Source organism: Oncorhynchus kisutch, unplaced genomic scaffold, assembly GCF_002021735.2.
Source record: "Oncorhynchus kisutch isolate 150728-3 unplaced genomic scaffold, Okis_V2 Okis02a-Okis13b_hom, whole genome shotgun sequence".
NCBI lineage: Eukaryota > Metazoa > Chordata > Actinopteri > Salmoniformes > Salmonidae > Oncorhynchus > Oncorhynchus kisutch.
The window spans coordinates 3457452-3469856 of record NW_022261979.1 but is presented as its reverse complement, the minus strand read 5'-3'; the positions used below and the strand labels follow the sequence as shown (position 1 = coordinate 3469856).

Sequence of the window (12405 nt, the reverse complement as noted above, 5' to 3'; positions counted from 1 at the left end):
ACCCACAAATTCTGACAAACTCCAAGCATTGATTATGCAAGAATGGGCTGCCATCAGTCAGGATGTGGCCCAGAAGTTAATTGACAGCATGCCAGGGCGGATTGCAGTGGTCTTGAAAAAGAAGGGTCAACACTGCAAATATTGACTCTTTGCATCAACTTCATGTAATTGTCAATAGAAGCCATTGACACGTATGAAATGCTTGTAATTATACTTCAGTATTCCATAGTAACATCTGACAAAAATATCTAAAGACACTGAAGCAGCAAACTTTGTGGAAATGAATGTGTCATTCTCAAAACGTTTGGCCACAACTGTATAGTGCCATATGTGTGTGTGTGCGCATGCATCTGTGCCAATGTTTGTTGCTTCACAGTCACCACTGTTCCATGAGGTGTTTTTTTTTAATCTAATTTTACTGCTTATGTCAGTTACTTGATGTGGAATAGAGTTCCATGTAGTCATGGCACTATGTAGTACTGTGTGCCTCCCATAGTCTGTTCTGGACTTGGGGACTGTGAAGAGACCTCTTGTGGCATGTCTTGTGGGGTATGCATGGGTGTCCGAGCTGTGTGCCAGTAGTTTAGACAGACAGCTCAGTGCATTCAACATGTCAATACCTCTCATAACTAAAAGTAGTGATGAAGTCACTCCTCCACTTTCAGCCAGGAGAGATTGACATGCATATTATTCATATTAGCCCTCTGTGTACATCCAAGAGCGAGCTGTGCTGCCCTGTTCTGAACCAATTGCAATTTTCCTAAGTCCTTTTTTGTGGCACCTGACCACACGACTGAACAGTAGTCAAGGTGCAACAAAACTAGGGCCTGTAGGACCTGCCTTGTTGATAGTGTTGCTAAGGCAGAGCATCGCTTTATTATAGACAGACTTCTCCCCATCTTAGCTACTACTGCATCAATACGTTTTGACCATGACAGTTTACAATCTACTGTTACGCCAAGCAGTTTAGTGATCTCAATTTCCACATTATTTATTACAAGATTCAGTTTAGTTTTTTTGTTTTGTTCCAAATACAATACTTTTAGTTAGAAATATTTAGGGATAACTTATTCCTAGCCAACCACTGAAACTAACTGCAGCTCTTTGTTGAGTGTTGCAGTCATTTCAGTCGCTGTAGTAGCTGACGTGTGTAGTGTTGAGTCATCCGCATACATAGACACTCTGGCTTTACTCAGTCAGTGGCATGTCGTTAGTAAAAAATACAAATAAAAAGCAGCAAGGGGCCTAAACAGCTACCCTGGGGAATTCCTGATTCTAACTGGATTATATTTGATAGGCTTCCATTAAAGACCACCCTCTGTGTTCTGTTATACAAGTAACTCCTTATCCACATTATAGCAGGGGGTATAAAGCCATAACACATACATTTCTCCAGCAGCAGACTATGATCAATAATATCAAAAGCTGAACTGAAGTCTAACAAGACAGCCCCCACAATCATTTATCATACATTTCTCAGCCAATCAGTCATTTGTGTAAGTCAAATCAAATTTGATTTGTCACATACACATGGTTAGTAAAATGTTAATGCGAGTGGAGCGAAATGCTTGTGCATCTAGTTCCGACAATGCAGTAATAACCAACGAGTAATCTAACCTAACAATTTCACAACTACCTTATACACACACAAGTGTAAAGGGATAAAGAATATGTACATCAAAATATATGAATGAGTGATGGTACAGAACGGCATAGGCAAGATGCAGTAGATGGTATAGAGTACAGTATATACATATGAGATTAGTAATGTAGGGTATGTAAACATTATATTAAGTGGCATTGTTTGAAGTGGCTTGTTGATGCAGTATGTTGGTAGCAGCCACTCAATGTTAGTGGTGGCTGTTTAACAGTTTCGATGTCCTTGAGATAGAAGTTGTTTTTCGGTCTCTCGGTCCCTGCTTTGATGCATCTGTACTGACCTCGGCTTCTGGATGATAGCGGGGTGAACAAACAGTGGCTCAGGTGGTTGTTGTCCTTGATGATCTTTATGGCCTTCCTGTGACATTGGGTGGTGTAGGTGTCTGGAGGGCAGGTAGTTTGACCCCGGTAATGTGTTGTGCAGACCTCACTTCCCCCTTACGGTTGTGGGCGGAGCAGTTGCCATACCAGGCGGTGATACAGCCTGATAGGATGCTCTCGATTGTGCATCTGTAAAAGTTTGTGAGTGCGCTGCTGCGCCTCGCTGCTGCGCCTCGCTGCTGCGCCTCGCTGCTGCGCCTCGCTGCTGCGCCTCGCTGCTGCGCCTCGCTGCTGCGCCTCGCTGCTGCGCCTCGCTGCTGCGCCTCGCTGCTGCGCCTCGCTGCTGCGCCTCGCTGCTGCGCCTCGCTGCTGCGCCTCGCTGCTGCGCCTCGCTGCTGCGCCTCGCTGCTGCGCCTCGCTGCTGCGCCTCGCTGCTGCGCCTCGCTGCTGCGCCTTCTTCACCACGCTGTCTGTGTGGGTGGACCAATTCAGTTTGTCCCTGATGGGTACGCCGAGGAACTTAACTACTACCCTCTCCACTACTGTCCCGTCGATGTGGATAGGGGGGTGCTGCATCTGCTGTTTCCTGAAATCCATGATCATCTTCTTTGTTTTGTTGACGTTGAGTGTGAGGTTATTTTCCTGACACCACACTCCGAGGGCCCTCACCTCCTCCCTGTAGGCCGTCTCGTCGTTGTTGGTAATCAAGCCTACCACTTTAGTGTCGTCTGCAAACTTGATGATTGAGTTGGAAGCGTGCATGGCCACGCAGTCGTGGGTGAACAGGGAGTACAGGAGAGGGCTCAGAACGTGCCCCAGTGTTGAGGATCAGCTGGGTTGAGATGTTGTCACCTACCCTCACCACCTGGGGGCGGCCCGTCAGGAAGTCCAGTACCCAGTTGCACAGGGCGGGGTCGAGACCCTGGGTCTCGAGCTTGATGACGAGTTTGGAGGGTACTATGGTGTTAAATGCTGAGCTGTAGTCGATGAACAGCATTCTCACATAGGTATTCCTCTTGTCCAGATGGTTAGGGCAGTGTGATTGCGATTGCGTCGTCTGTGGACCTATTGGGGCGGTAAGCAAATTGGAGTGGGTCTAGAGTGTCAGGTAGGGTGGAGGTGATATGGTCCTTGACTAGTCTCTCAAAGCATTTCATGATGACGGAAGTCGGGTAACATTTCGGTTACTAGTCCAAAGCTCTAACCACTAGGCTACCTGTCGCCCCAAACTTGATGATAGCCAGTCAATATTTAAAATCACCCAGAAAATATACTTCTCTGTTGATCACACATACATTATCCAGATACTGACTGTTAGCACTTGGTGGTCTATAGCAGCTTCCCACAATAATGGGCTTTAGGTGAGGCAGATTAACCTGTAGCCATATTACTTCAACAGTATTTAACATTAGATCGTCTCTAAGACTTACAGGAATATGGTTCTGAATATAGACTGCAACACCACCTCTGTTGGCATTTCTGTCTTTTCGGTAGATGTTATAACCATGTATTGCTACCACTGTATCAAAGGTATTATCTAAGTGAGTTTCAGAGAGTCAGAACATGAATGTCATCTATTACAAGCAGGTTATTGACTTCATGGACCTTGTTTCTTAGGCTACATATGTTAATGTGGGCTATTTTTATCATTTTTATTTTTTGCTTAATTGTTTTTAATTATTTCCTGGGAAGCTTATCAGAGGTAGACTTCATGCCATTTACATTGGAGCTGATTATGCAGCTCACCCTGCACAAAGTGGGCTTCCTACTATTGCACACCACCTCAGTGCTAACAGTGTAACTCTGGTTTATAGGGGCTCATGATTACTGCATACAATAGCTGTAGGATAAACAGATGTAGTCGGGTGCAATTAGGGGTACATCAATTAAATGACTTACATTGCGTTTGCCAATGCCCCTAAGATCACGTCATAATTCTGCATCAAATGTACGACTCATTGTCACAACGGTGGGGACTAACTGAGCTGGTCTTGGATCATTTACCAGTCATTGTTTCAACGCAGCCTTGAAATTCCTGGACAGAAGTCCAGGAGCCAAGATGATTTGGATGGACTCCGTCACATTAGTCAGAATGTAAATGATGTGGTCAACTCATTACCCATATAAGCAGCCCAGTGGATTGCTCGGCGGTCCTTCTTGTCAAAAGCATTAATGTTGGCTCCTCTGGAGAGAAGCAGCCTCACCATCTAACAGGAAAAGGAGAGAAACAAAACACAGGCTGAGGAAAACTAAAGCAAAATCTGCTAAAATCTGGCATCAAAGCCTCTCTTGAACTAACGCAAGCATACAACTAGGGCTGTGACGGTCATGGGACTTCCGGTGTCGGTGATTGGTGTGCCGTATGTACACAGTCATCAACATAACTGACAGCAGACGGACGGGGGAAGCATTAGCAAAGGAAAACATTAGTGTTAAGGCCTAACTGTGTTGCTCATAGTCTCAAGTTAAGGGGAAGCTAATTTTCACCATGAATATAATAAAGCATTCTATGCATCATGACATTTTTGTTAATGTGATTAGTAAATTGGATAGTCATCATTTAGGCTAATAATATAACTGAATCACTGTTCGCAAAAAAAGGTCTGTTCAATGCAGCGTGTGGTGGATTAAGGCTAGGCTTTATCAGATATTTCTTTTCATGGGAAAAGTCATTTTTTATCATGCAATTCTACTACACTTTATACAACTAAAGATTGGTATTTTCTTTGAAGCAATAGCCAATTGCTTTCCAAACTATGTTAGTCTAAAGGTTTTGCGCATATTCTGCAAACAGGCTGGTCCAAGTCATCTGGGTCTCAATCGTCATTAGGTTTGAAACTGAAATGTGCCCAAAAAGGTGATGGTATGCTTTTTTGTTGTGTTGCAATGAGAGCCATATTTTTCACCTTTACTCCTCCAACCTACTGTAACAATGAGAAAGGTCAGAGGTGAAGGGCAGAGGCTACCCACCCACTCCCAGCCTGTAGGTGATAGATCTATAGATACTATAGTTAGCACCCGGTCCTCACGTTTCCCCTCACCCCCTCCCCAATGAACTGAATTGACCTTCAAAATATTCTCTCCTATCAGCACAGAGCAGATCTGCTGAGTGTGGCGCATCAAAATATAGTTGGAGAAGAGATGTATACAGTTTAATAGATGGACTAAGTCAGCAAAACAATAATAAATAGTTACCACTGCTGTTATGGGTAAAGAATATCTACATCAAAATAAAGTTGATAAAAACATGTTGGCGTTTTTGACTGTAATTTTATTTTCATGGTGGTCTTCATCCAAAACTGTCAAGGTTATCCAATTACCGTCACAGCCCTACATTCAACCAATGTAGCTAATCGGATGCACCATAAACCTGGGGATAGGACAGGTATAAAGTGTAGACTACAGTGTGTAATCATGTCCATGCTAATTGCTAACCTCCAGGTGTCCGCTGAAGGCTGCATGGTGGAGCGCCGTGCGCCCAGCCCGGTCCGACACGTTCACATTGCTGAGGAGAGGGACCAGGGCCTCAGCACAGCGGACCGCCTTATTGGCCGCAGCGATGTGGAGCGGCGTTTGCCAGTTCTTGTCCCTGGCGTTCACATCAGCAGAGTGTTTCAATAGCACCTGGACTGCCTCCTACAGGAGAACAGTTCAAATCATGTTCAACTTTGTATAAAGTGCATTTTAAAATCACAACACACTTAACAGTAAAACACATATGCACAGGTGTGTCTATCAGTACACGTACCTCACTGCAGGAAGCCACGGCCCGGTGCAGAGGAGTGAGCCACTTGTTGTCTTTGGCATTTACTCTGGCTCCTGGGACACAGACAGAAAGACAGGTGACAGACCGACGGGGGACACAGACCGACAAAAGGGGGACAGGGGAGACGGGGACGTAGGTTAGTTAGGCCACTGGGGTTAATAAGGCAACATCTTAAATAGCTGGAGCACAGAAAGGATGTGTCCAAAACACCCTAATGCCTTTATAGTGTACTACTTCTGACCAGGTCCCATAGGCCTACCCATTGGGTTCAGGTCAAAAGTAGTGCACTATATAGGGAATAGGGTGCCATTTAGAATGCACTCAAAGCCTCTTGTAGAGAGCTATTCTGGGAATTGGACTTTCATTACACAGCAACACTCTGAAGAAAATGTCATGTCACTGAGTGGAGAGGAGTAGAAGGAGCTCAGCCAACGTGAGACGAGGTGCAACCAAAATCATGAGGACATTTGGGAGGAACAGGTGCGACGAATTAAAATCTTGATACTTCACTAATCAAGTTAAAATTGGGACGTTTCAGCTGTCAATGTCCTTCAGTATAATGACTTCATTTTTGTAAATACATCGACTGGACATAAGATCTTAATGGTAAGTATGAGGGAAATGGTCACATTCAAACACAAGCATCAAAACAGAAGTCAGTGTAATCCTTCTCTTCAATGATAACCGTACCTGATAGTATGAGTAGCTCTAGAATTTCTGCATCTCCTAGATAGGCAGCGGCATGCAACGGTGTCCGCTTCTCATTGTCCTGTAGGGAAGAGCCAAGAAGTGTCATAGCTGTTTCATATTCAGCTAGTATGGATACATTTGATTTTAATTGTACTCGTTTATACATTATGGCTTGGATACTTCAGATGACAGCTGGATATTTATGGCTCTAACTAGCCTACACTAAATATCTACATAGGCATACAGATGCCCATTATCAGCAACCATCACTCCTGTGTTCCAATGGCACGTTGTATTAGCTAATCCAAGTTTATCATTTAAAAAAGGCTAATTGATCATTAGAAAACCCTTTTGCAATTATGTTAGCACAGATGAAAACTATTGTCCTGATGAACTTTTTTAGGATATGGGGCAGCATTTGGAATTTTGGATGAAAAGCATGCCCAAAGTAAACTGCCTGCTACTCAGGCCCAGAAGCTAGGATATGCATATAATTGGTCAATTTGGATAGAAAACCCTCTAAAGTTTCCAAAACTGTTAAAATGTCTGAGTATAACAGAACTGAAATGGCAGGCGAAAACCTGAGGAAAATCCATCCAGGAAGTGCTATTATTGTGAAATAGCTGTTCCATTTAAAGCCTATCCACTGGTTATGACCCAGATTGCATTCCCTATGGCTTCCACTAGCTGTGAACAGTCTTTAGACATTGTTTCAGGCCTTTATTCTGAAAAATTAGGGAGAATGAGCAGTTTCAATGAGAGGTCAGTGGAAAGTCCCCAACCGGTTTGGTGCGCAATCCCGAGAGCGCGCCTTTTTTTTAAAATTTTTATATTGACGACGCTATTGTTCGGTTGAAATATGATCAATTATTTAGGCTAAAAACAACCTGAGGATTGATTATAAACATCGTTTGACATGTTTCTACGAACTTTACGGATACTATTTGGAATTTGTCTGCCTTTTATGACTGCATTTGAGCCATTGGATTACTGAACAAAACGCACCCACAAAAATGTTGGATATAAAGAGGGACTTTATCAAACATGTATTGTGTAACTGGGAGTCTTGTGAGTGCAACCATACGAAGATCAAAAGGTAGGTGATTAATTTTACTGCTATTTCTGACTTTTGTGACTAATCTACTTGGCTGCTAACTGTTTGTTTTTGTGCTGAACCCTGTCAGATATTCGCATGGTTTGCTTTCGCCGTAAAGCCTTTTTGAAATCTGACACGGCAGCTGGATTAACAACAAGTTAAGCTTTATTTTGATGTATTGCACTTGTGATTTCATGAAAGTTAAATATGTATAGTAATTTAATTTGAATTTGACGCTCTTGCTTCTTTAGACTAGTTGATTATTTGGAGCAGCATTTGTGGGTTCTTTTAACCTGTTGCTCTTACCCCCTACTTTTTTGAACATTCTGTTAAAAATCGCGCAACATTTCAGCACCCTGCTACTCATGCCAGGAATATAGTATATGCATATGATTAGTATGTGTGGATAGAAAACACTCAGACGATTATAAAACTGGTTAAATCACGGCTGTGGCTATAACAGAACTTGCGTTTCATCGAAAAGCGCAGGAAAATCTGATCACTGAAAATGGGAAAATATATCCATGCGCCACTTCAACCCATTGTTAAACGTGAACCACATTAAATGGAGCAGAGGTTGCAGTACCTACAGCTTCCACACGATGTCAACAGTCTTGTCATTTGCCTACGAATTGTTTTTGTCAAACGGACACGAGGCATCACATTTCTTCCGGTCTCCGACCGGATATTTTGGTGGAGATTTATCCGGACATCATTTCCAGAGGCACAGCTATAGAAAATACATCGCCTTGTGATGAATTTGATCGCTTATTAACGTTTACTAATACCTAAAGTTGCATTACAAAGGTATTTCGAAGTGTTTTGTGAAAGTTTATCGTCTACTTTTTTAATTTAAAAAAATGACGTTACGTTATAAAACGCTATTTTTTCCTGGATCATTAGGTCCCTATGAACCTCATCGGTCTGCTCCAGAATTTCATTAACCCCTGGGCCAAATGTTCTGGAGAACAGCTGGCAGACGGGATTGGGCCAGCCAGAGATGGTGCTGGGAGGTAATCACCTGCGCCATGGCCCGTCCATTGGAGCAGGCCACATCCCTCTGGAGCAGGGAAAGCAGGCGAGACACCTCCATCGCATCCCGGAGGAGCTCCTCTGTGCCCCCCCTGCAAGGCCTCACGGAACTCAGCAGAGATGAAGACAAATGGAGAGTCATAACTGTCCACTAGTTTGATGTCCAGTGCAGAGGCTACCCGAGTGAGTAGGCCCCTCCAAGCCTCTCGAGGAACTGAAGCCTCACTGCCGGCTTCTGATGGCATGGGTCCTTAGATCCTCAAAAAGGTTCTACAGTAGCAACATCGAGAGCATGCTGACTGGTTGCATCACTGCCTGGTACGGCAATCGCTCAGCCTTTGACCGCAGGGCACTACAGAGGGTAGTGCATCCGGCCCAGTACATCACTGGGGCCAAGCTGCCTGCCATCCAGGACCTCTACATCAGGCTGTGTCAGAGGAAGGCCCTAAAAATTGTCAAAGACCCCAGCCATAGACTGTTCTCTCTACTACCGCATGGCAAGCGGTACTGGAGCGCCAAGTCTAGGAGAAAAAGGCTTCTCCACAGTTTTTTTTACCCCCAAGCCATAAGACTCCTGAACAGGTAATCAAATGGCTACCTGGACTATTTGCATTGTGTACCCACCTCCAACCCCTCTTTTTACGCTGCTGCTACTCTGTTTATCATATATGCAGTCACCAACTATACTTTCATGTACATACTACCTAAATTGGGCCGACCAACCAGTGCTCCCTCACATTGGCTAACCGGGCTATCTGCATTGTGTCCCACCCACCAACCCCTCTTTTACGCTACTGCTACTCTCTGTTCATCATATATGCATAGTCACTTTAACCATATGTACATACTACCTCAAATCAGCCTGACTAACCGGTGTCTGTATGCCTACTTTAGCCTCGCTACTGTATATAGCCCGTCTTTTTACTGTTGTTTTATTTCTTTACCTACCCATTGTTCACCTAATACCTTTTTTGCACTATTGGTTAGAGCTTGTAAATAAGCATTTCAATGTTGTATTCAGCGCACGTGACAAATGAACTTTCATTTGATAAATTACCCAGTACCTCTGCAAAAAACAGGCTGACAAAAAAACGCAACCAGATAATGGATTTGATTTATGGGTTGTTTTGTTTTTTTACGCCAACTGCGATATTACCTAGCTGGTTTAATATCCAAGCAGAAAACAAAACAGCACCATATGGAGTAACTCTGTTAAGGAACTCCAAAGTTAAATGTATCAACGAAGTGGAAGCCCACCACGATACTCTTACATTCTGCAAGGGAAAGAACAAGAAAAAAAACCTGTAGGGTAATTAGCAGAGAACGGCATGTTAACCTTTTTGGGATAGGGGGCAGCATTTTCACTTTTGGATAAACAGCGTGCCCAGAGTGAACTGCCTCCTACTCTGCCCCAGATGCTAATATATGCATATTAGTAGTAGTATTTGATAGAAAACACTGAAGTTTTTAAAACTATTTGAATGATGTCTGTAAGTATAACAGAACTCATATGGCAGGCAAAAACCTAAGAAAAATCCAACCAGGAAGTGGGACATTGAGGTTTGTAGTTTTTCAAAGCTTGGCCAACCGAATACACATTGAGATATGGGTGAGGTTGCACTTCCTAAGGCTTCCACTAGATGTCAGCCGTCTTTAGAAACTGGTTTGAGGATTGTACTATAAAGGAGGGGCTCATGAGATCTGAGTCAGTGGTCTGGCAGAGACACAGAGAAGTCTCTTTAATTCTGTGAATAACACGTGTATCTTTTATCAATGTTTATTATGAGTATTTCTGCAAAATCACCAGATGTTTTGGTATCAAAACATTACTGCACGTAATGCGCCAATGTAAACTGAGATTTTTGGATATAAATATGCACATTATCGAACAAAACACACATGTATTCTGTAACATGATGTCCTATGAGTGTCATCTGATGAAGATCAAAGGTTAGTGATTCATTTTATCTATATTTCTGCTTTTGTGACTCCTATCTCTGTCTGGAAAAATGTCTGTGTGTTTTTGTGACTTGGCTCTGACCTAACATAATCATATGTTGTGCTTTAGCTGTAAAGTATTTTTGAAATCGGACACGATGGGTAGATTAACAAGATGTTTATCTTGCATTTGCTGTATTGGACTTCTTAATGTGTGAAAGTTACATATTTCAAAAAAATATTTTGGAATTTCGCACGCTGCCTTTTCAGCGGAATGTTGTCGAGGGCTTCCGCTAGCGCTAGAAAGGTTAAAGCAATTCACAACACACAGAACAAGCCAGTCAGCAAGTTGTGTAAGTAAAATACTGTTTGTGGCAGCAAGAGCAACCAATATATTAATGGATGCACACGGAGTTGTAGTGTAACGCTAACGAAACACAAGCAAGACAAACCACGGGCGGAATATACAGATCAACCATACACATCGAGTAGAGCACTGAAGAGGGTTCTGAGAGCACTGAGAGCTGCAAACAGCCAGTGAGTATACTTCCACGCAAGATATTACACTTACCAGTGACTTCCCAAGCGAACTTCAGAAAGTTTGTACCTCAAACCATACGGATGTCCACCGAGAAAATGTGTATCGCGGCCGTGGGGTCTATATATAGGGGCGGACCCCAGCCGTGACAAGTGTACACTGGAGTAAATCTGTAAATCCTCACCTCGGATGTATCCCTCCGCCGCGAAGTGATACCAATATATTGGAGTGATCCAATATAGTGAAACAAGGACATTTCTAAGTGACCCCAAACTTTTGAACTGTAGTGTACGTACTTGAACACAGGGTTTCCCAAACTTGGTCCTGATTCAAATAATCAAAGCTTGATGCTGAGTTGGTTATTTGAATCAGCTGCATAGTGCTTGGGCAAAAAACAACATGTGCACCCAAGGGGGGCCCCCTAGACCAAGGTTAGGAAACCCTGCTAAAAGGCTACAGCCCTTTAAAACGGTCTTATTTTGAGACAAACCAAGTCTGCTCCAGCCTATAAGAACGAGGAAGAATGTCATAAACTAAGTAGAACCCGATCATGAACTACAGTACTGTAAAGTGACAGATACTGAACAAGGTGCCTACGGCTGATGAAAGGAGTTAACCGTTCTGATCAGGCTAAAACATTCAGTAGGGTTGCAAAATCCCAGTAACTTTCCCAACATTCACAGGTTTTTCCAGAAATCCTGGTTAGACAGAGGGTTCCGGAATTCCTATTTATTCCATTCTGATTCAGGAAGTCTTCATATCGAGATTTCTGGGAAAACCTGGGCATTTAAGTTACTAGTATTTTGCTACCATAGATTTTGGCAACAAATGACTTCCGTTATAAGTGTGAGAAAAACAAAAGTGTTACTATCCAGAGGACAGACAGGAGGGTGGAAATAATGGTAGGAAACAGCTGGGATGATTACCTGAACATTCACATCCTCTTTCTGAAATATGAGGGAGCGCACTTCATCTGGGTCCACATTGAAGATGGCTTTCAGTAGGCCAGGCTGGAAGAGAGGGGGGGACAGAGAGAGACAGGGGACAGTGTCATTCATTGATTTGAACAGTCAGTGCCTCTCAAAGACCTGTTACTATTCAATCAGCTTAGCTAAAACCAACACAAAAGGAACAATCCAAGAATAAAAACCAAGTAGGTTAAAATCTCAACTCTATAGTGAGACATGGAGCCTATACAGTCACTACTAGAACCATGGCGACAACCTCATTGTGGCTGTGCAAAGGCAGCTAACCTGGAGTCCTTCGGCCCAATACCTCACTATGGTATCGAGAGAACAAGAGCTCTCATCCTCAACACACACACACACACACGACTCATTCACTCACAAAACACACGTTGGACAC

The 12405-nt window shown here is 43.3% G+C and overlaps 1 protein-coding gene across 4 annotated transcripts in view; it reads right to left on the bottom strand.

Moving 5' to 3' along the window:
• Positions 1-12405, bottom strand: part of ankrd28b (ankyrin repeat domain 28b) — a 39545-nt gene that overhangs the window by 13929 nt on the left and 13211 nt on the right. For all 4 annotated transcript variants that reach the window (XM_031811864.1, XM_031811865.1, XM_031811863.1 and 1 more), the window contains exons 2-6: positions 11967-12050; positions 6437-6515; positions 5729-5799; positions 5416-5616; positions 4100-4187 (exon numbers count right to left, since the gene is read on the bottom strand). In XM_031811864.1, the coding sequence (XP_031667724.1) occupies positions 4100-4187 (88 nt within the window). In that variant the 5' untranslated portion in view covers positions 5416-5616; positions 5729-5799; positions 6437-6515; positions 11967-12050. The remainder of the gene's footprint in view (positions 1-4099; positions 4188-5415; positions 5617-5728; positions 5800-6436; positions 6516-11966; positions 12051-12405) is intronic.